This window comes from Felis catus, chromosome E3, assembly GCF_018350175.1.
Source record: "Felis catus isolate Fca126 chromosome E3, F.catus_Fca126_mat1.0, whole genome shotgun sequence".
NCBI classification, from domain to species: Eukaryota; Metazoa; Chordata; class Mammalia; order Carnivora; family Felidae; genus Felis; species Felis catus.
The window spans coordinates 26,350,854-26,369,667 of record NC_058383.1 but is presented as its reverse complement, the minus strand read 5'-3'; the positions used below and the strand labels follow the sequence as shown (position 1 = coordinate 26,369,667).

The following is an 18,814-nucleotide window of genomic DNA, read 5'->3' as shown; positions in this document are numbered from 1 at the left end:
CTTGGAATTGTCAGCATGGAGCCTGATACGGGGCTCGAACTCACAAACTGTGAGATCATGACCTGAGCTGAAATCAAGAGTCAGACGCTTAACAGACTGAGCACCCCCCCGCCAGGTGCCCCCAAACCAGGATTTTTGTCTAATTTGTTCACTGATATATCCACGGTGCCTGGCTCTCCTATATATAAGTATGCTAATATGAAAAAATGCCCAAGAACCATTATGTGAAAAGAGCAAGTTACAGAAAAGCATATATATTTTGGATACTCACAATAGCAGGTGGAGATACACACACGCACACACACACACACACACACACACACACATGTACACCTGCCAGATATATAGGCACATACATGTGCACATACACATAAATGCATATATTCCTAGAAAGAAGACTTGTTAGGAGTAACCACCTTTAAGCAGGGAGCATTTTTACTTTTTATTCTACTCTCTCCAAATGGTTGTGTTATATACACATACATGTGTGTATAAATATATATCCTTTATAATTACTGAAAAGCCATCAGAACTCCTCTTCCCTTGTGAACCCTGCACATCACCACATGCAAGTGACACGTACCCATAAACCACAAGGTGGGGAGGAGCAGAGACCGGATTTAAAAATACCCTGCTCCTCTTCCTGAGAGGGCCCCCCACCCCCTCGCCCGCAGAGCCAGGCTGCACTCCATCTGTCCAGGTCATACCACCTGGGAAGGCGGCTTGTTTGCAGAGCATGCTTCTGTCTGCCCACATTTTTATGGGTGGAAGCAAGGAAGCCATTTGAAAAATCTGCACAGATGAGCACACATTCACCCAAGAGTTTCTACCCCTGAATTCTTCACACTCAGGCAGCCAAAGAAAAACCACTAAGAATGAAGAGAGCTTAAAATGCCGTAAGGAGAAGAAACATGCCTCTAACAGGCACCTAACTGGAGCACACTGGCTCTGAGCCGGCACCCGCCTGCCCTTCACAGAGGTCACCACCTCACCTCGCAAACTCCAAGACCAGCAGATCCACCCCTCTGGTTCGGGGGTGTCTCCACCTCAGCACCATCGTGGGGGGTTGTCAGTGCATTGTGGGATGCCAGCAGCATCCCTGAGCCCTACCCACCAGATGCCAGTGACACCCCTGGAGTTGTGACAACCAGAAACACCTCCAGACCCTGCCAAATGTCCGCTGGGAGACATCAGCCCAGCTGAGAACCAGTGGTCAACTCCTTTCGTACGTCAGCAGGTGCCCAGGGCTTGCCAGCCAAAAGGTATCTGGCAAATTCACTACAGGAACTGCTCTCGTTGGGCTGAATTCCCCAAGCCTGGGGTTCGGTGAGGTGGGATCCCCCCAACACTGACACTCATGGGGGAGCTCAGAGGCAGCAGGTGCTTGGGGAGGCAGGGGAGCAAGCTTGTTCAGGGCCCAGGTTGGCTTTTATTTGCCCAGTTGGGCCCCTTTGGCAGAGACGGCCGTGAGGTCACCAAAGCCTTTTCTTCCTGGACGAGCAGCAGGACTGTTATCTCAGCCTCCCCCTCGCGGGGAGCTGGAGCCAACGGAGTCTGAATAGAAGTGAAAGTGATATTCGTAACTTCCAGGCTTGGCCTATTAAAACTTCCCACACAATCCTCAACACTTTCTCTCTCTTTCCCAACCACCAGCTGGAGGTGAAACCCTCCACGGCCTGAGAAGACGGCAGAGCCACAAAACAGAAGGGGCCTGGATCGCTGAATCCTTGCACGGAAGGCTACTCGTGAAGGAGCCCGCAAACACCAGTGTGCAAGCAAGAAAGAAGCTTCTACCGTGCTAAGCCCCACACAGCGTGGCTGGTCTACTACAGCAGCCTTCCCCTCCCTTAGTTCATACAGTGACTTTAAGCAAATCATCCGAGTTCTTCCTCCTCTATAAAATGGGGATAACAGTAGTACCTCCCTCGTCTGGTTGTTGTGAGGGCCAACTCAGATAGTCCTTGGGGCGGTGCCTGGAATCCACTAAACCTTAATGAAGGTTGCCTGTTATTAAGAGTGGGAAGAGGGGCGCCTGGGTGGCTCAGTCGGTTAAGCGGCCGACTTCGGCTCAGGTCATGATCTCGCAGTCCGTGAGTTCGAGCCCCGCGTCGGGCTCTGTGCTGACAGCTCAGAGCCTGGAGCCTGCTTCAGATTCTGTGTCTCCCTCTCTCTGACCCTCCCCCGTTCATGCTCTGTCTCTCTCTGTCTCAAAAATAAATAAACGTTAAAAAAAAATTTTTAAAAAAAAAGTGGGAAGAGAGCTACCACTGAGTTCCTGCCCTTCCCATTACCCCTTCTGTGACTTCTCTTGTGAGGCACCCTCAATAACCTGGGAAAGAATGATTTGCCCCAGTCCTCAAATGCCTCAGGAACACCCTGGGCTTTACAGAAACTTCTTGTAGTAAGGCTGGGGACCCTCATTTGATCACAGAGTTGTCCATGCCCCCCTGAAGTGTCCTGACCCCTCCTGACCCAAGACACCACTGAGAGGGCCAAGATGACCCTGAACCAGGATGGAAGAGGATCCCACCCACGAATCATCCATAGGCTGCCTCTCTTCTGTTTCTCCAGCCCTGATAAAATTAGGCAGAATAGAATCTAAAAGCAGACACGTGGGGCGCCGGGGTGGCGCAGTCGGTTAAGCGTCCGACTTCAGCCAGGTCACGATCTCGTGGTCCGGGAGTTCGAGCCCCGCGTCAGGCTCTGGGCTGATGGCTCGGAGCCTGGAGCCTGTTTCCGATTCTGTGTCTCCCTCTCTCTCTGCCCCTCCCCCGTTCATGCTCTGTCTCTCTCTGTCCCAAAAATAAATAAAAACGTTGAAAAAAAAAAAATTTAAAAGCAGACACGTAATGAGAAGTTTGGTGCCCGGCCAGCGGACACCTTCCTGGGCCTGTGTAACTCAGGATCCCAAAGAGGGCAGCCGTGAGGTAAGCCGCAAAGACCCTCCCTCCCCCGGCCGGAGTGGGGCACCAGCGCCTAAAGACAGAGGGAAGGCCTACCCCTTGTGCCCGCTCTGCTCATTCTTCACCCACCTGTTGGCGGGTGAAGAATGCCCTTGCCTAAGGCTGTCTCCAGAAACGATTGCCATTATAAGCCAACTACATCCTGCTTTCCTGTGGGGGCTGGGGGTTAGGCAGAAACCTAGGGGAGCAGCTTTCATGTCAGCTTACACACATGGAAAGAGAAAATTACACCCACTGAGCATCTGTTATGTGCTAAGTATCCCTACACGCACATCATCTCACTCCTTCGGGAAGGCAGAAGCCACATCTGTCACGTTCGCCAGTTTTCTCAGTGCCTAACAGTCTCGGGGGGGCGGTTTGTGAGATCAGGCCCCGCACTGGGCTCTGCACTGGTGGCACAAAGCCTCCTTGGGATTCTCTCTCTCCTTCTCTCTCTGTCCTTCCCCTGCTCTCGCTCTCTCAAAATAAATAAACTTAAATAAAAGAGAAAGAAATACTTGTCATCTAAGCTTAACAAGTAAGCTTAAGCTACTTTTGCTCTGACCTTTCATGTAACTCACTCCCCTCATTAACTATGCTCTGACCACTTTCGTCTTCTTGCTCATTCTTGCCTCAGGGCCTTTGCACTTGCCATTTCCTCTGCCTAGACTGTTCTCCCTGATCTTTGCATAGCCAGCCCTTTCTAAGCTTATATTACCCAGTTTAAAGTGATGCTCTGGCCCCTGTCACCATACTCTGTAATTATTTAGGTGTTTCTTTGTCTCACTCCAGCTAGCATACCAGTCTCATGAAAGGATTAGTTATTTCTGCCTCTCTGCTATTTCTCTAGCAACTAGCACAGCACCTCAACATAGTAGGGGCTTGATAAATATTTGAGGCTGTGTAACTCAGTGACCGAGAGTCCAGATTCTGGACCCAGAAGACCTTGAGCACAGTACTTCCCCAATCAGTGCCTCAGTTCCTCCTTCATAACATAATTGCAATTCCTATGTCACAGTGCCATGAAGATTAAATGAGTTAATTCACGTGAAGCACTCAGAGCAGTGCTGGGCACGCAGGAAGCGCCATGTATGTGTTCGCTATCATTGCTAAAGACGGAATGAGCTACCTCGAGGTAGACCTATGTTTTTGTATTTTCATTTTATTTATTTTTATTTTATTTTAGGCGCAAACGAGCAAGGGGCAGAGAGAGGGGGAGAGAGAAGTGGGGCTCACCCAAAGTGAGGCTCAAGCTCACACAATGTGGGACTCAAACTCACGAACTGTGATATCGTGACCTGAGCTGAAGTCAGGCGCTTAACTGAGCCACCCAGATGCCCCCTCCAGGTAGACCTTATTTAAATCTGACAGGTGGAAAATGGAGGTTCAACAGCACGAAAAGGTCCTACTTGAGATGATTCGGTTACCACGCTCTTTGGATCTGGTTCTCTGACTTCTAAGCCAAAGCTTGGTCCACAAGGTCTCCCCGAGATGCAGGCAGATAAGGGACACTCAGCCTGTGCCCCACAGTCCCTAGCGTTTCAAAGGTGAAGCCTTCTCCCGCACGAGCAGCTCTGGGTTGGTGCAGTCAAGACAAAGAATGCACAGAAGGACTCTCCGGAAAGGATATTCATGGTGTCTGGTTTATTCCACCAGCAAGCCTTCGTCTTACAGCCACCAGGTGCTGGCCTTGGCTGCTGAGCCCGGCGGCTTCTCGCCAGCACTGAAGCACAAGGCAAGGCTGAATCTGGCCTTCACTGGCTCTCCCTTCCCACTCCTTGCTGAGGCTCTGCAGGGACACGTGTGGTTGGATAAATCCCCAGCCCCCTGATGCTTTCCCCCATGGAGATTTGCCTGGAATGAGGTTCCCTCCAAAGGCACCAAACACATTAAACAACCATGCAAATGGAGTAAAAATCCCCAGGAGCCCTGGCAGCTGGCCTGGTCTTTAAAGGCTGCCACCAGAACCCAAAATGAATGTTTAAGATCCAGCCAAGTTTTACCACCTGGGTGGATGGACTCTGGCAGCCTCAAGGAGCTCTCCGGAGGAGAAGCGAGGTGGGAGTGCTCTGCCAGGAGAGCCAGGCGTCTGCTTCCATCTGCTGACTGCCTATGCCCACACCCAGGCTCAATGTCACATCCACCGAGCCCTCACTAAGGGCCAACTGCTGTGCTAATAACATTACGTACATCATTTCCTTTTGTCCCCATGACACTCTAAGAGTTGGGAGACTGAAATCTACAGACAAGGAAATGTTCATTCAGAGGAGTTAAGGAGCTTGCCAAGATAGAGGAGCATCCTTTACATCTACACCATGAGCACTTTCTGTTGACTCTGCCTCCTACCTTAGATCTCACTGTTACTTTTTTGAACCCCCTTTTGCCACCTCTGTGGTCCAAGCCACCATCACCTGTCCCTTTGACCAGCACTGTAGCCTTCCACAAGGTCTCTTCGCTCCCCCTCTTGCTTTCTGACAATACCATCCTCCATTCAACAGCTGGGGTGATAGTTTATTAATTCTTTTAAATGTTCATTTATTACTTAGAGAGAGAGTGAGAGAGAGAGTGCGCACAAGGGAGGGGCAGAGAGAGAGGGAGACAGAATACCAAGCAGGCTCTGCCATCAACACAGATGTGGGGCTTGAACCCACAAACCACTGTGATCATGACCTGAGCTGGAATCAAGAGTCGGATGCTTAACTGACTGGGCCACCCAGGCGCCCCTGGACTGATACTTTAAAACATGATCATAGCACTTCCCTGGCCAAATACCCTCCAAGGGCTTCTCAAGGCACTTAGGAAAAAAAAGTGAGCTTCTCATCCTATATCCTCTACTTGACCTGCCCTGTGGTACTTTTTTCCAAACTCACACTGCCTTCTGTGCCCTGGACATAATGGGGTAAGCTGGGAGAACAGGTGAAGTGTCTTCCTACTATTCAAAGCGTGGTCTTCAGGCCAGCATCGGTGTTACCTGGAGCTTATTAGAAACACAGAGGCTCAGGTCTCTCTCAGACTTACTGACTCAGGATCTGCATTTTAACAAGATCACCAGGAGATTCACACAGTTATCAAAGTGTACTTGGTTAAGAGTGAGGAAGACTTGGGAACCAAACAACTTGGGTTGGAAGCCTGGCCCAACCATTCACCAGCTGGATGACCTCGTGGCCCAAGTGACCAGTTATTTCCTACGTAGTAAAGAATTCATTGTGTCCACAGAGTGATCTGGTCTATGCCCTTGGCTCCTGGGAGGTGATCTCCGGGTTTCTGGAATATCCTGCAGGGGCTGTGTTTGCCTCAGGGCCCTGGCCACTGGACAATGTGATTTATGGGGAGAGCTTTGGGGTCTCCTGGAGGAACTGATGATGAGAGGTATTAGCTGGACCTCTGGGAGGTGCTGGAGGCTGAAGTTCAGCTGTCAGAGAGTGCAAGATGGAGCCCCAGTACAAGTTCTGGACACCAAAGACTCGGTGAACTCCCCTAATTGCTAACATTCTATGCACAGTGCACACCTAGTGACCAGGAAGAGGCAGCGCCATCCAGGACTCCTTGCGGAGAAAATGACCGGAGGCTCCGCATCTGGACCCGTTCTGGACTCTGCCCTGTGTGTCTCCTTCCTGGGCCGATTTTCATTTGTGTCCTTCTGCCACCATGAGACTGTAGTCATAAGTAACACCTTCTGGAGTCCTGTGAGTCATTCTTGTGCATCATTGAAACTGCACGGTCACAGGGACCTGACTTTCTAGCCGGCTGGTCTGAAGTGAGAACAGGGCAGTCTGGTGGGGACCATTCTCGCAGACTTTGCAGTTGGCTCGACTCACTGCAATCCCTTTCTCTGAGCTTCAGTTTCCCCAATGAATAATGGCCACTTTATAAGTTTATTGAAAGACCAAATGAGATAATGAACTCACAGGGGTTTCACGATAAATATAATGTCCCCACTGTTCAGTCAAGGAAACTGAGCCTCACCAAGGCAAAGCCACTGACCCACAGTCACGGTCTGAGGCCAGGGCTGGCTGAATTCAACCACAGCACGGTACTGCCTCCTCGTGACTTGCTAATGCTTTCTGGGAAGGGAAGGACAGTCGTGGGGCCCCTGAGCTAGTGGTCCAGCAACCTGGTAAGGAACTCATGGGACGTCTGGGGGGTAAGTCCCCCACTCCCATCCTGATGGTCCCCGCCATACTCTCTTTTCCCCTTCTGTTCCTCTTTCCCTCTAATCTTTTTACTCTGCTGATCACAGGACATCATTTCTCTTGATCTGTCTGTAAGTTCACTCTTTCCTCCCTCATCTCCATTCTGCCTTTGAGCCCATCCAGTGAATATCTGATTTGTCATTCTACTTTGCCGTGCGAAAATTTCCACTTGGTTCTTTTTTCTGTTTCTCTACTAACCTGCAACATTCTCTCCATACCATTCTTTCCAAGAGGATTCACGCTTACTTCTTGGAGCATGGTTGTAAGAACTTCTCTAACGTCTCTGTGTGATCATTCCAATATCTGGGTCATCTTGCAGTGGGTGCCTGCTGATTATATTTCCTCTGACAATTTGCCAGCCTTTGCTGGTTCTTTGTGAACCAGGTCATTCTGGAGTGTATCCTGGACATTTTGAATATTATATCATGAGACTCTAGGTCTTGTTTAAATCCTTCTAAATAGGGGCGCCTGGGTGGCTCAATTAAGTGTCCAACTTCAGCTCAGGTCATGATCTCGTGGTTTGTGAGTTTAAGCCCTGCATCAGGCTCTGCAGCCTGCGTCTAATCTTCTGTCTCCCTCTCTCTCTGCCCCTACCCTGCTCTCACTCTCTCTCTCAAAAATGAAAATAATAAAAAATTATTTTAAAATAAATAAATAAATAAATAAATAAATAAATAAATCCTTCTAAATATATTGGTTTTTCAGTTGCATCAGGCAACTGACTAGGTTAGGTTCAGACCACATGTTCTAACCCGCCTTCTATATGCTGTTTTTCCAATGTCAGTTAGTTTTCAAGGTCTTTTCAGTGCTATTCCTATCTGTCCCCAAGGGGCCAGCTCCAGACCCGGGTGGTAGTCTACACTTTGTAGTTCGGTTCTCAAAGTCTCCCATGTACTGCTTAGGGTCATATCCACTCACGAGCAGCTCGGGGTGAGCCCAGGAGTTCATATGTAAGTTCATGGGCTTCCTTCTGGGGCTGCCTTCCTCTCTGCAATCTTCCCCACACTCTGGCCCACAGGGGCCCACTTTCATTACCCTCTGTCCAGAAAGTGGAGGCTTTGGTCTTCATGCTCGGCTGCTCGCTTCCTGTGACCGGATCTGGGTCTTGGCTGGAGACAAGCGCCTACCGCCGGGTCCTCCCACACACTGCCAACCCCAGGGCACTTCAGGGAGCACAAGCCGGTCTGGTTCTATGGCTGAGTTGGCACAGCTTTCGTGTCAATCCCTGGCTCGTGGACACTGTACCAGCTGGCAGCTTTGGGGTGACGATGATTAGGTGAGGGAGCTAGGCTAGGGAGACAGCCACAGGCAGCCGGGCCGAGCCATTAACCTCAAAAGCGCCAGCATTTTAACTCTTACACACTGGAATTATTCAAATGACAGGCATGATTTTCCAAGGGGCTATTTCTGGGGTGGACAAGGCCACATGCTGATTTGCCTTTACTTCCCATCATAGGAATAATTTGCTACATTTTACACAAGAGAAAGTCCAGACTCAGAGGGGTGGAGTCCTCTGCTTGAAGTCACACAGCTGGCTAACAGTGGGGCCAAGATTCAAGTCCAAGTCTGTATAACTCCAGAGTCCGTCCGCTCCTCTATGGCAACATCCGTCATCATCACCGTCACCATCACATTGGTATTCACGGAGCACGAACTGTGTACAAGGCACCGTGTAAAGCTTTTTATATGATGTACTGAGGTCGGAAGGGTGTAAGAGGAGGAAACTGAGGTTCGGGAAAGGGACGTCCCTGACCCAAGGTCACATGCACTTGCTACATGGTAAGGGTGTTATGTGAACCAAGCCGTGTGTCACCCCGATCTATACTCTGAATGGCTGTGCACCCGTTTCTCTAGGAGGCAGAGCTGAGCCTGGTGCCCAGTCAGTTGGGCAGGGAGAGGAGACAGAGGCTGTGGGGAGGCTGGAGAGGAGGCGTGGCAGAGGTGGGCTGAGGCCAGATGCTGGGGAACATCTGTGGCCCCGAACAAGCCCACAGCGTCTCTCCATCTCGAGGGAGTTTCTGGCTCTCGCAGAAAGGCTCTGCCCCTCTCAGACTGGCCTCCTCTCCTGTCCTCAGCTGGAAGCCCTCGGCTTCTTCAATGTCCTGCTTCCCAAACCCCAACACTTTTTCCAGCGGGTCCTCCACTGCCCGATCAGCCCTGAAGTCTTCCCAGGCACGAAGGTAGCAGCATCGCTCCAGACCTTCTATCTCACCCTCCACCACTCGACCCCGCCCACCTCATCATACCAGCAGATTCAATGAACCAATTTGATGCTAGAGCTGCAGAAAGCCAAGCAATTATGGAAGCAGACCAGGTGCCTTGGAACTCACTCTTGAAGAGAGGCCTGGGAGGCCTCCAAGCAGACAGTGGGGTGAGGAGGGAGGCAGAACAGTGTGGGCGAATGCTGCTAACCCAGGCTGTGCAAGAGAATCATCTGGGGAGCCGTGAAACACATACCCCCTTCTCCTTCCCCAAACATAGATGCTCTGGCTCATTCAGTTGCTCTGGCCTGGGGCCTGGGCCTCAGGATTTTTTAAAGTCCCAACATAATATATGTAATTTTTTTTTTTTTTCAAAAAAATTTTTTTACATTTATTTATTTTTGAGAAACAGAGTGAGACAAAGTGTGACCGGGGGAGGGGCAGAGAGGGAAGGAGACACAGAATCTGAAGCAGGCTCCAGGCTCTGAGCAAGCAGTCAGCACAGAGCCTGATGTGGCGCTCGAACCCACGAACCGTGAGGTCATGACTTGAGCCAAAGTCGGATGCTCAACCGACTGAGCCACCCAGGCACCCCAATATATGTATTTTTTAAGTGTTTGTTTTATTTTTGAGAGAGAGATAGAGCACCAGCAGCGGAGGGGCAGACAGAGGGAGACACAGAATCTGAGGCAGGCTCCAGGCTCTGAGCTGTCAGCACAGAGCCAAACGCAGGGCTTGAACCCATGAACCGGAGATTATGACTTGAGCCGAAGTCGGACACTTAATCGACTGAGCCACCCAGGCGCCCCTATAAAGTAAGTTTTCCTTCCCTTTTTGGGTTTTCCACAGAAACTCTGACTTTAAGTTTAGCAAGTGGGTAGAAAATATTATTTATTTGTGTGTACTGCCCTGCTTTCTTTCAGAAAAGCCTTAAGGTGGACCTAGCTATATAAATATGGTGTCTTCTGAGTAATAATAATAATAGCTATACTGATGGGGCACTTTCTCTGAGCGAAGCACCATTCTATGCCTTTGTGTACATTATTAACCCAGTTTGGACTTGACAATAATCTACTGATGTAGGAACCATTATCCCCATTTTACAGATGAGGAAGGTGAGGCACAAAAGAGGTCAAGGCAAGCGCCAAGATCATAGAACGAACCCCTGGGCATCTGGCTCCAGGGCGTGGCCCCTAACCATGACATTTAGGTCGTTCAAGTGACAATAAAAGGGCAGGGACTTTTCTCAGGAAAACAGTCGGCAAGGGGCCAGCCTCAGCATCCACGTACTACTCTGAACCGCCTGCGTTCTGTGGAGCTCCAGCTGCATTTCTTGTTTTTGTTCTTTACATTGTCATAAAATATGCGCAACATAAAATTTACCCTTACACACTTTTAGGTATTCAATGCAGTGGCATTGAGATGATTCCGATTGTGGCAGAACCACCGCACTATCCGTCTCCAGAAGCTTTTATCTTCCCAAACTAGAATTCCACACCCGCCAACAAATTAGTCCCCATTCTCCTCCCCCACCCAGCCCCGGCTAAACCTCTATTCTATTTTCTGTCTCTATCAATTTGTCTACTCTAGGCATCTCATATAAATGGAATTATATAGCATTTGACCTTTCATATCTGCCTTATTTCATGTAGCAGGATGCGTTCAAGGTTCATCCGCTTTGTAGCACGTCACCATTGCCCTCCTTTGAAGGCTGGATAACAGTCCACTGAAGGGACAGGTCACATTTTGTTTATCCATGTAGCCATCTATTGACGGACACCTGGGCTGCTTCCACCTTCTAGCTACTGGGAATCATATCGCTATGAGCGTGGATACGCCAATGTCTGTTTTGAGTCCTGTTTTCGATTCTTTTGGGGATATACCCAGAGCGCAATTGCTGGATCACATAGTAATTCTATTTTTAATTTTTTGCAGAGGCACCATCAATCTGCATTTCTATTTTTCCTTCTTTTCTTCCCCCACTTCCAATAATAGCCCACTAACCACAGTGGCCAAATCCACTTTACTTTCCCCGGAAGACCTTTGGGCTGCATGTTTCTCCCCCCTGAGTTGAAAAGCCACCCCACACCCCCTTTTTAAACTTCAGCTGCAGAAGTCACCTGATTGAAAACTGCAGAAGAACCCTCATCCCACACAGGAAAGTAACTGCCAAGAAAGCCCCGCCCACCAGCTAATTACAGGCTTTTACCAGGATTCTCCACAAATGCTCAAAGTGCAGATCAACCTTACTTTGGTTGGGAAGTGTTTGGAAACAAGCTAATAGGTAGGTTTCAGATCTTTAGCCTGGAGGTGACAGCTCTTTCCCCTAGCTGATAAATAAAGCAAGTTAGAACATTCTAGATCTGAATTCAGGACAATTCCTCAACTGCCTAGATAGATACTAGCTCAATCTGCATTTCTTTTATTTTTTATTTATTTATTTATTTATTTTTTTCAACGTTTATTTATTTTTGGGACAGAGAGAGACAGAGCATGAACGGGGGAGGGGCAGAGAGAGAGGGAGACACAGAATCGGAAACAGGCTCCAGGCTCTGAGCCATCAGCCCAGAGCCCGACGCGGGGCTCGAACTCCCGGACCGCGAGATCGTGACCTGGCTGAAGTCGGACGCTTAACCGACTGCGCCACCCAGGCGCCCCTGCATTTCTTTTATTATTGCAGCCAGGGCCCTTCATGAAAAATGCCATCCCAGCTGGGATTTCCACTCACAGCTATGGTTCTCAACCCTGACTGCGTTGCTTTAAACATCTGGGGTGCTTTAAAAATACACATACACATATACAGAGAGAGAGCTGAGACCCCAGACTCAGTCCAGTTGGTCAGAGTCTCTGGGAGTGGGGTCTGGCCATTGGTAGCACTTTAAAGCTCCCAGTCGATTCTGAAGTACATACAGCCAGAGTTAAGAATCCCTTAGTGAAGAAGGCAGGGAGACCTGAGATTCTTCCTTCTCTAGAAAGAATATTTTCAGTGGGCTTTAAGCTGGCAAGAGGTGCCCTCGAGCTAGGAGCCTGAAACCCCAACATTTATAAATTTTTGAAAAATGTTTATTTGAGAGAGAAAGAGAGAGAAAACGAGCAGGGGATGGGCAGAAAGAGAGGGAGACACAGAATCAGAAGCAGGCTCCAGGCTCTGAGCTGTCAGCACAGAACCTGACGGGGCCTCGAACTCATGAACTGTGAGATCATAACCTGAACCCAAGTCAGATACTCAACCGACTGAGCCACCCAGGCACCCCTCAAAAACCCCAACATTTAAACAAGAGAAGCAGGTCTTCCACAAATGGAGAGCACGGGCCTTGTCTGATAACTGTCACCATAAGTGCAGGGGGGTGACTGAGAGATGTATGGGGGTGGGGGCGGGAGAGCTGCCCCAGTTTGAGGCTTCTGCCCTACGGTGTTCACATACATACGGGACTCAAGGCTTCAAAACACCTCTGAACGGATGTCAAAACTTTCTGTCCTTCTGGGTATTTTTCTGCTGCAAGGTTCTTACCACATTATCTCAAGCTCTGTCACATGCCCCTGACCTCCCCACACCGTCCCTCGCCCCCCACTATGTGTAATCTCTGCTGTTTCTGTATTACACCAGGGGACGGCGTATAATGCGATTATAAAAAATAAGGAGCTAGGCCCACTAACATTTGCATTGACCTGGAGGGACTGCACACATTCGTTTGTTAATGAAACAAAAGCAAGTTTCAGAGTAGTGTCCACAGAACAGTCCCAAAAGCTCCATGAGAGCAGGAAGAGCAGGGGCTGTTTTGTTCACTGCTATATTCCCAGCCCTCGGAAACAGTGTCTGGGACAGCGCACGTGCTCAATACATACTTCCTGAATTAATGAATAACTTCTTTTTTAAAAAGAAATGTTTATTTATTGATTTCGGCAGGGGGGAGGGGCAGAGAGAGAGGGAGAGAGAGAACCCCAAGCAGGCTCTACACTGTCAGCACAGAGCTGGACGCCGGGCTCAAACTCACGAACCCTGAGATCATGACCTGAGCCGTAATCAAGAATCTGACACTAAACCGACCAGCCACCCAGATATCCCTAATGAATAACTTCTTAAAGGAGCTGAATTTTCTGTATGTGGATGATGTTTGTGTGAAGAAGGGAGAAAGTGTGAAATGATGCATACCAGGACACTCAAGGTGGTGACCGGTGACTTAAGGGAGAAGGGACTAGAAGGGGGATGAAGAAGAGAGTAAAACTGCCTTTTAATAATAATTAACAGGGGCGCCTGGGTGGCTCAGTGGTTTAAGCGTCCGACTTCGGCTCAGGTCATGATCTCACGGTCCGTGAGTTCGAGCCCCGCGTCCGGCTCTGTGCTGACACCTGGGATCCTGCAGCCTGCTTCGGATTCTGTGTCTCCCTCTCTCTCTGCCCCTCCCCCACTCACACTCTGTCTCTATCAAAAAATAAATAAATGTTAAAAAAAATTTTTTTTAAATAATAATTAACAGTTACTGGAGCACCTGGGCGGCTCAATCGGTTTAGCATCTGACTCTTGATTTCAGCTCAGGTCATGATTTTGAAATCGTGAGTTCAAGCCTCAAGTTGGGCTCTGTGCGGACAAGGTGGCATCTGCTTGGGATTCTCTCTCTCTCTCTCTCTCTCTCTCTCTCTCTCTCTCTCTCTCTCCCCCTCCCCCATGCACTCTCTCTCAAAATAAATAAATAAACAAAAAATAATAATAGTTAACGGTTACTAAGTGCCTGCTGTGCACTAGACACAGTGCTTAGCAAAGATTATGTCTTGTTCTCATTTAACCCACATAACAATCTTTCAAGACGTCCTTGTGTAGTTACACTCATTTTACACCCTAGTAAGCATACAGCTGTTAGAGCAATAAATGCTCAAATTTTAGAAGAGATGATTAAAGACGCAAAAAAAATAAGAACATTCTTTAAAAAAAAAAAAAAAGCTATGGATGACCGAGAACTGAAAATAAATCCAGGTAAAACCTAGAGCTACGTTGTCCAACTGATAGCCATCATATCTTGCTCAAGGCCACAAAGCCAAGGCCCAGGCCCTGGCTCCACAGCCCATGCATTTAAACCCCCCTGCTCTTCTGACTCTCTGTCCATTCGCATCTTTTGGTTGTAACAGGCGTGTGCTACTTTTGTCATAAAATCTTAAGTAAAATACACAAGTGTCAGGGCTTCCCTTATGGGCACTCAATGCCCCCTGGGCCCCCTCCTGATCTCCACGTGCAACATTAAGTCCTTTATTTTCAGTAGGGCCTTGGGAATCCATATTCCATGCTTGGATCTTATCTTGGTTCAATAAAGCTCCCACTGCCTGCCCTCTACCATTTAAAGATTCAGGGGAATCACTGTCTTCTGTCTTCACCTGAAACCTTGGGGAGAGTGGGACCCTTGGACAGCAGCCATCGCAGGCTGCAACAGATAGGACTGTCGTGTCTGCTTAGGGCAGGCATCCCCTGAATGGATGCAGACTCTCTGGGTGACAGGCCCTTAGAAAACCCAGAACCAACGTGCCTCGGGGGAGTCCTGGAGCACAGCACATTTGCAATCCTGGCGATGAGAAGCAATAAGCCCATGCAGAGGAAGCCTCACATGCAACGGCTTTTCAGCCACAGCCTTCTTTCTTGGGAGACCTGCAGCTAAGGGTTTTAGACTAGATCTAAACGGATGAAGCTTTCAACTACTCTGGAGCAGGACTCTTCAGTGTGATACCAGAACCCCAATGCCAGCACTACCTGCGCGTTTGGGAAAGGCAGACCCCTTCATCTTTGGAGCGAGGAAGACTAGAGCCTGAATCTTGATTCTACCAGTCTGACGCTGGGTGGCTCGCTCAGGTTTTAAGCCTTGGTCTCAGTCCCCAGCCCTGTAAGTCTACAGGGATGATACTGACTTGACAGGGGGAATCATGATGAGTATTAGCGATAATATAAGTGAAGCCCCTCCTATGACGAGGACACAGGAGATAAAAACCATTACTTCTATTGGTTCTATGCTGCGGTAGCCAGCTTCCAAAATGGCTCCCAATGATCCCTAACTTCCAGTATTCACACCCTCCTGTAATCCCCTTCCCCTAGAAGGTGAGCTGGACCCACTGGGTCGCTTTTACTGAACAGAATATGGCAAAAGTGACGGGACATCATTTCTAAGGTTAGGTTAACAATAAGACTCCGGCTTCCATCTTGCTCCCTCATGTGCCTGCTCTGATGGAAGCCATCTGTCATGCTGTGAGTTACCCCATGGAGAAGCCCACATGATGAGAAACACAAGAAGGTCACTGGCTGACATCCAGGAAGGAACTGAAGCCTCCAATCCCATGCATCTCCACTGCAAGAAACGGAATCCTGCCAACCGCTGACTATGTGCATAAGCTTAAAAACAGATCCTCCCCCAGATGAGCATTAAGATGAGACTGCAGCCCCAGCCAATACCTTGAGTGCAGCCTTGTGAGATAACCTCAGCCAGGAGCACCGAGCAACGCTATGCCTGGGTTCCTGAGCCATAGGAACTATGAGCTTAATAAATGTTCACTGTTTTAAGTCACTAAATTCGTATTGCAGCAATAGATAACTAATACACCCTGAAAACAACCGATTAAATTCAACCAGAGTGGCACATGGAGCCTCTACTTAAACACCATGTCCTCTGGGAAGGCTTTCAAAATCCTCCTGAGTTAGGTGACCCTATTTCCTCATGTTTCCCTATTAGACTATAAGCTACTGGAATGATCATGCAACCAAAACTAACATAGTGAGCACTCATTACTATTTCCAGGTTGTAAGTCCCTTAGTCTTCACGACAAACCTATGAAGCAAGTACTATTATTGCCCATTTCATAGGTGAAGAAACTGAGGCTCAGAGGGGCCAAGCTACTTGCCCAAGTCTTCAGTAATTATGTGGAAGCGCCAGGAAACCTGGCTCCAAAGTTTACATTTGTAATAATCATGCTGTACAGTTTTATGGATCTTGCCCAAGTTCACAAGTGGTAAATGAATTCAAACCCAGGTAGCTGAATACCAGACATGAAGTTCTTAAAGACTGTCCTCTCTACATACCTTCTGTTTTTAGGACAATAAGTGGAATAGCCTCACCTGGAGATCATCAGGATCTGGAACACAACGTACCTGTAAACACTAAGCTGGCATTTTCCAGTTCTTCTTGGGGAACTTTGAAGCTGAAGGATTCATTGTAGAAAGGATCAATTGTTCCTCTTAAGAAGGATGTCTTCTTTGTTTTCACAAGCTTGAGTCCATGTACCAGCTGGATTTTCACAAACGGGTCTGGGAATCAGACACAGCATTATACAATGTTGGAGCTCATGAAACTCAATCCATCCATCCAACTTGCCATCTATCTGATAACCCAACCATCTACCCATCCTTTCGTCACTCTTTATCCCCATCAATCCATTTATCTTTCCATCCATCAGTCCAGGTATCCACCCCTCCTTTTGTTCATCCATCTTCCCATCCATCCGTCCATTACTATTCCTCTCTCTTCCCCATCCAGCTGCTTATCTGCTCATCCCCTTCTCTCTTCCTCCAGCCATCCAAGATTTATTGAGCTCCTTCCATGTGTCAAGCACTGTATGCATTTAACAGATGAAGAAACTGAAGACTCAAGATAGGAAATGATCTACTTAAGATCAGACTAGTGGGAGAAGAGTCAGACCCAGAGTCTGCCCTCATTTTTCTGCCCCTAGAAACCCATTACCTTGTCAGTGAGCCTGTAGCACATACGTAGGAGTATCAGAATAGTAACTATCATTCTTAGATCACTTTCTAGTTTACAAAGAGATCTGCGTACCTTATCTAATATTTGTTGAAACAATCCAGTGAGATGGGTACTATTATTATCTCAATTTTTCAGATGGAGAAATTGAGGCTTATGGAGGTTAAATAACCTCTTCAAGGTCACATCATTTGTAAGCAGTAGAATTAGGACTTGGTTCAGGCAGTTTGACTTTGAAACACTTAATCATTTTATCATACTGACTTTCCCATGGTGATGAGTCTGAAACTCTCCAGCTTTAATACCATCCCTTCCAATGGCCCGTTCAAAACCTCTATTTTTATAATGTGGTTTTTGAGAATGCAAGTTGTCTTCTAAATGCAGCTGTCACCTTACAGCAAAAGTGATTTATTTTAGCTACTGTACTTAGAGGAGACAGTAGTTCCTCCACTGAGCTGAAGAGGTCCCAGAGACCCTGGCTACTTTCATGATAATATCCTTTGCTGTCAAGGGAGAAGCTACATACAGATGGAATGGAATCTGTTCCATTTCATTAAAAGTCATGCTTGAATTGGTTTGCTATACAGTCAGACACTTTATTTTTATTTATTATTTTTTTTTATTTTTTTTTTTCAACGTTTATTTTTTTTGGGACAGAGAGAGACAGAGCATGAACGGGGGAGGGGCAGAGAGAGAGGGAGACACAGAATCGGAAACAGGCTCCAGGCTCTGAGCCATCAGCCCAGAGCCCGACGCGGGGCTCGAACTCATGGACCACGAGATCGTGACCTGGCTGAAGTCGGACGCTTAACCGACTGCGCCACCCAGGCACCCCAGTCAGACACTTTAAATACAACAGTCTTTTCAGAGTTCAGATTTAAAAAGATTCACGGTCTACTTGAAATGAGCTAGGGAAAAAAAACCTCAGGGTGTACCCCACACGCCCAGAGACCAGAAGGTGTGGTCAGTGCACACTACCGCCACCTGGAGCATAGCATCTGCACTGCAGGCATAGCATCTGGATAGGCAAGTAACTTCCTTGGGGCTGCGTGTATACAAAGAGCATGCAGAGGTCAATAGTTATCACACGTGGTCTCAGTCAAATTCCCAGTTCAAATGGGTTACTGAGATGGCATCATTTACCTGCCTCATCCTAAGAGACATCTGATTCTTTATTTTTCCTCTTGGTCTAACATCCTAGTTCTAAAAGCTATTTGTTTACCCTCACAGGGTCTTCTTAATAGTCTCAGGAATGCAGGAAAAAAAAAAATCAAGTCCCCATGTCAAACAAACAAAGGTGCTATGTTAAGGAAAGGGGGAAGGAAGGGTCACACTGTACCTGAACCTTGGCTCACATCTGTCTGAAGAAGTTGCTTGGCTCGAATGACGTCAACGTTCAGTCTCCCAGCACTTGGGAGATAATTCAAGGACAGAAGCAGCTCCCCCAGCTCTACCTCATTCTGCAGAGAAAAGAAATGGTTGGGAAGTTGCTTTTTTCTTGTATTCCTTTTTGTACCTAGCTTGCAGGAAAGTGATTCCAGCAGCTTATGAATGGGCTTCTGTGGGTGGATCGTTTGACAGTGGGTGCCTCTTTCTTGGGCTTCTCTTAGCCTCTGCCCTCAATCATCCCACCTATCTCAGAAAGTTCTTTCTGTTCTTAAAATACTTAGCAGTAGTAACAACAAAGCACTGATAATGATAATAAATACATGCTACATATCAAGTACCGTGCTAAGCATTTTCTGTGG

The 18,814-nt window shown here is 48.0% G+C and overlaps 1 protein-coding gene across 1 annotated transcript in view; it reads right to left on the bottom strand.

The window, feature by feature from the left end:
* The window catches only part of SYT17 (synaptotagmin 17), an 84,069-nt gene that overhangs the window by 16,667 nt on the left and 48,588 nt on the right, over positions 1-18,814 (bottom strand). The window contains exons 6-7 of the mRNA XM_003998799.6: positions 18,406-18,526; positions 16,460-16,615 (exon numbers count right to left, since the gene is read on the bottom strand). Of these exons, the coding sequence (XP_003998848.1) occupies positions 16,460-16,615; positions 18,406-18,526 (277 nt within the window). The remainder of the gene's footprint in view (positions 1-16,459; positions 16,616-18,405; positions 18,527-18,814) is intronic.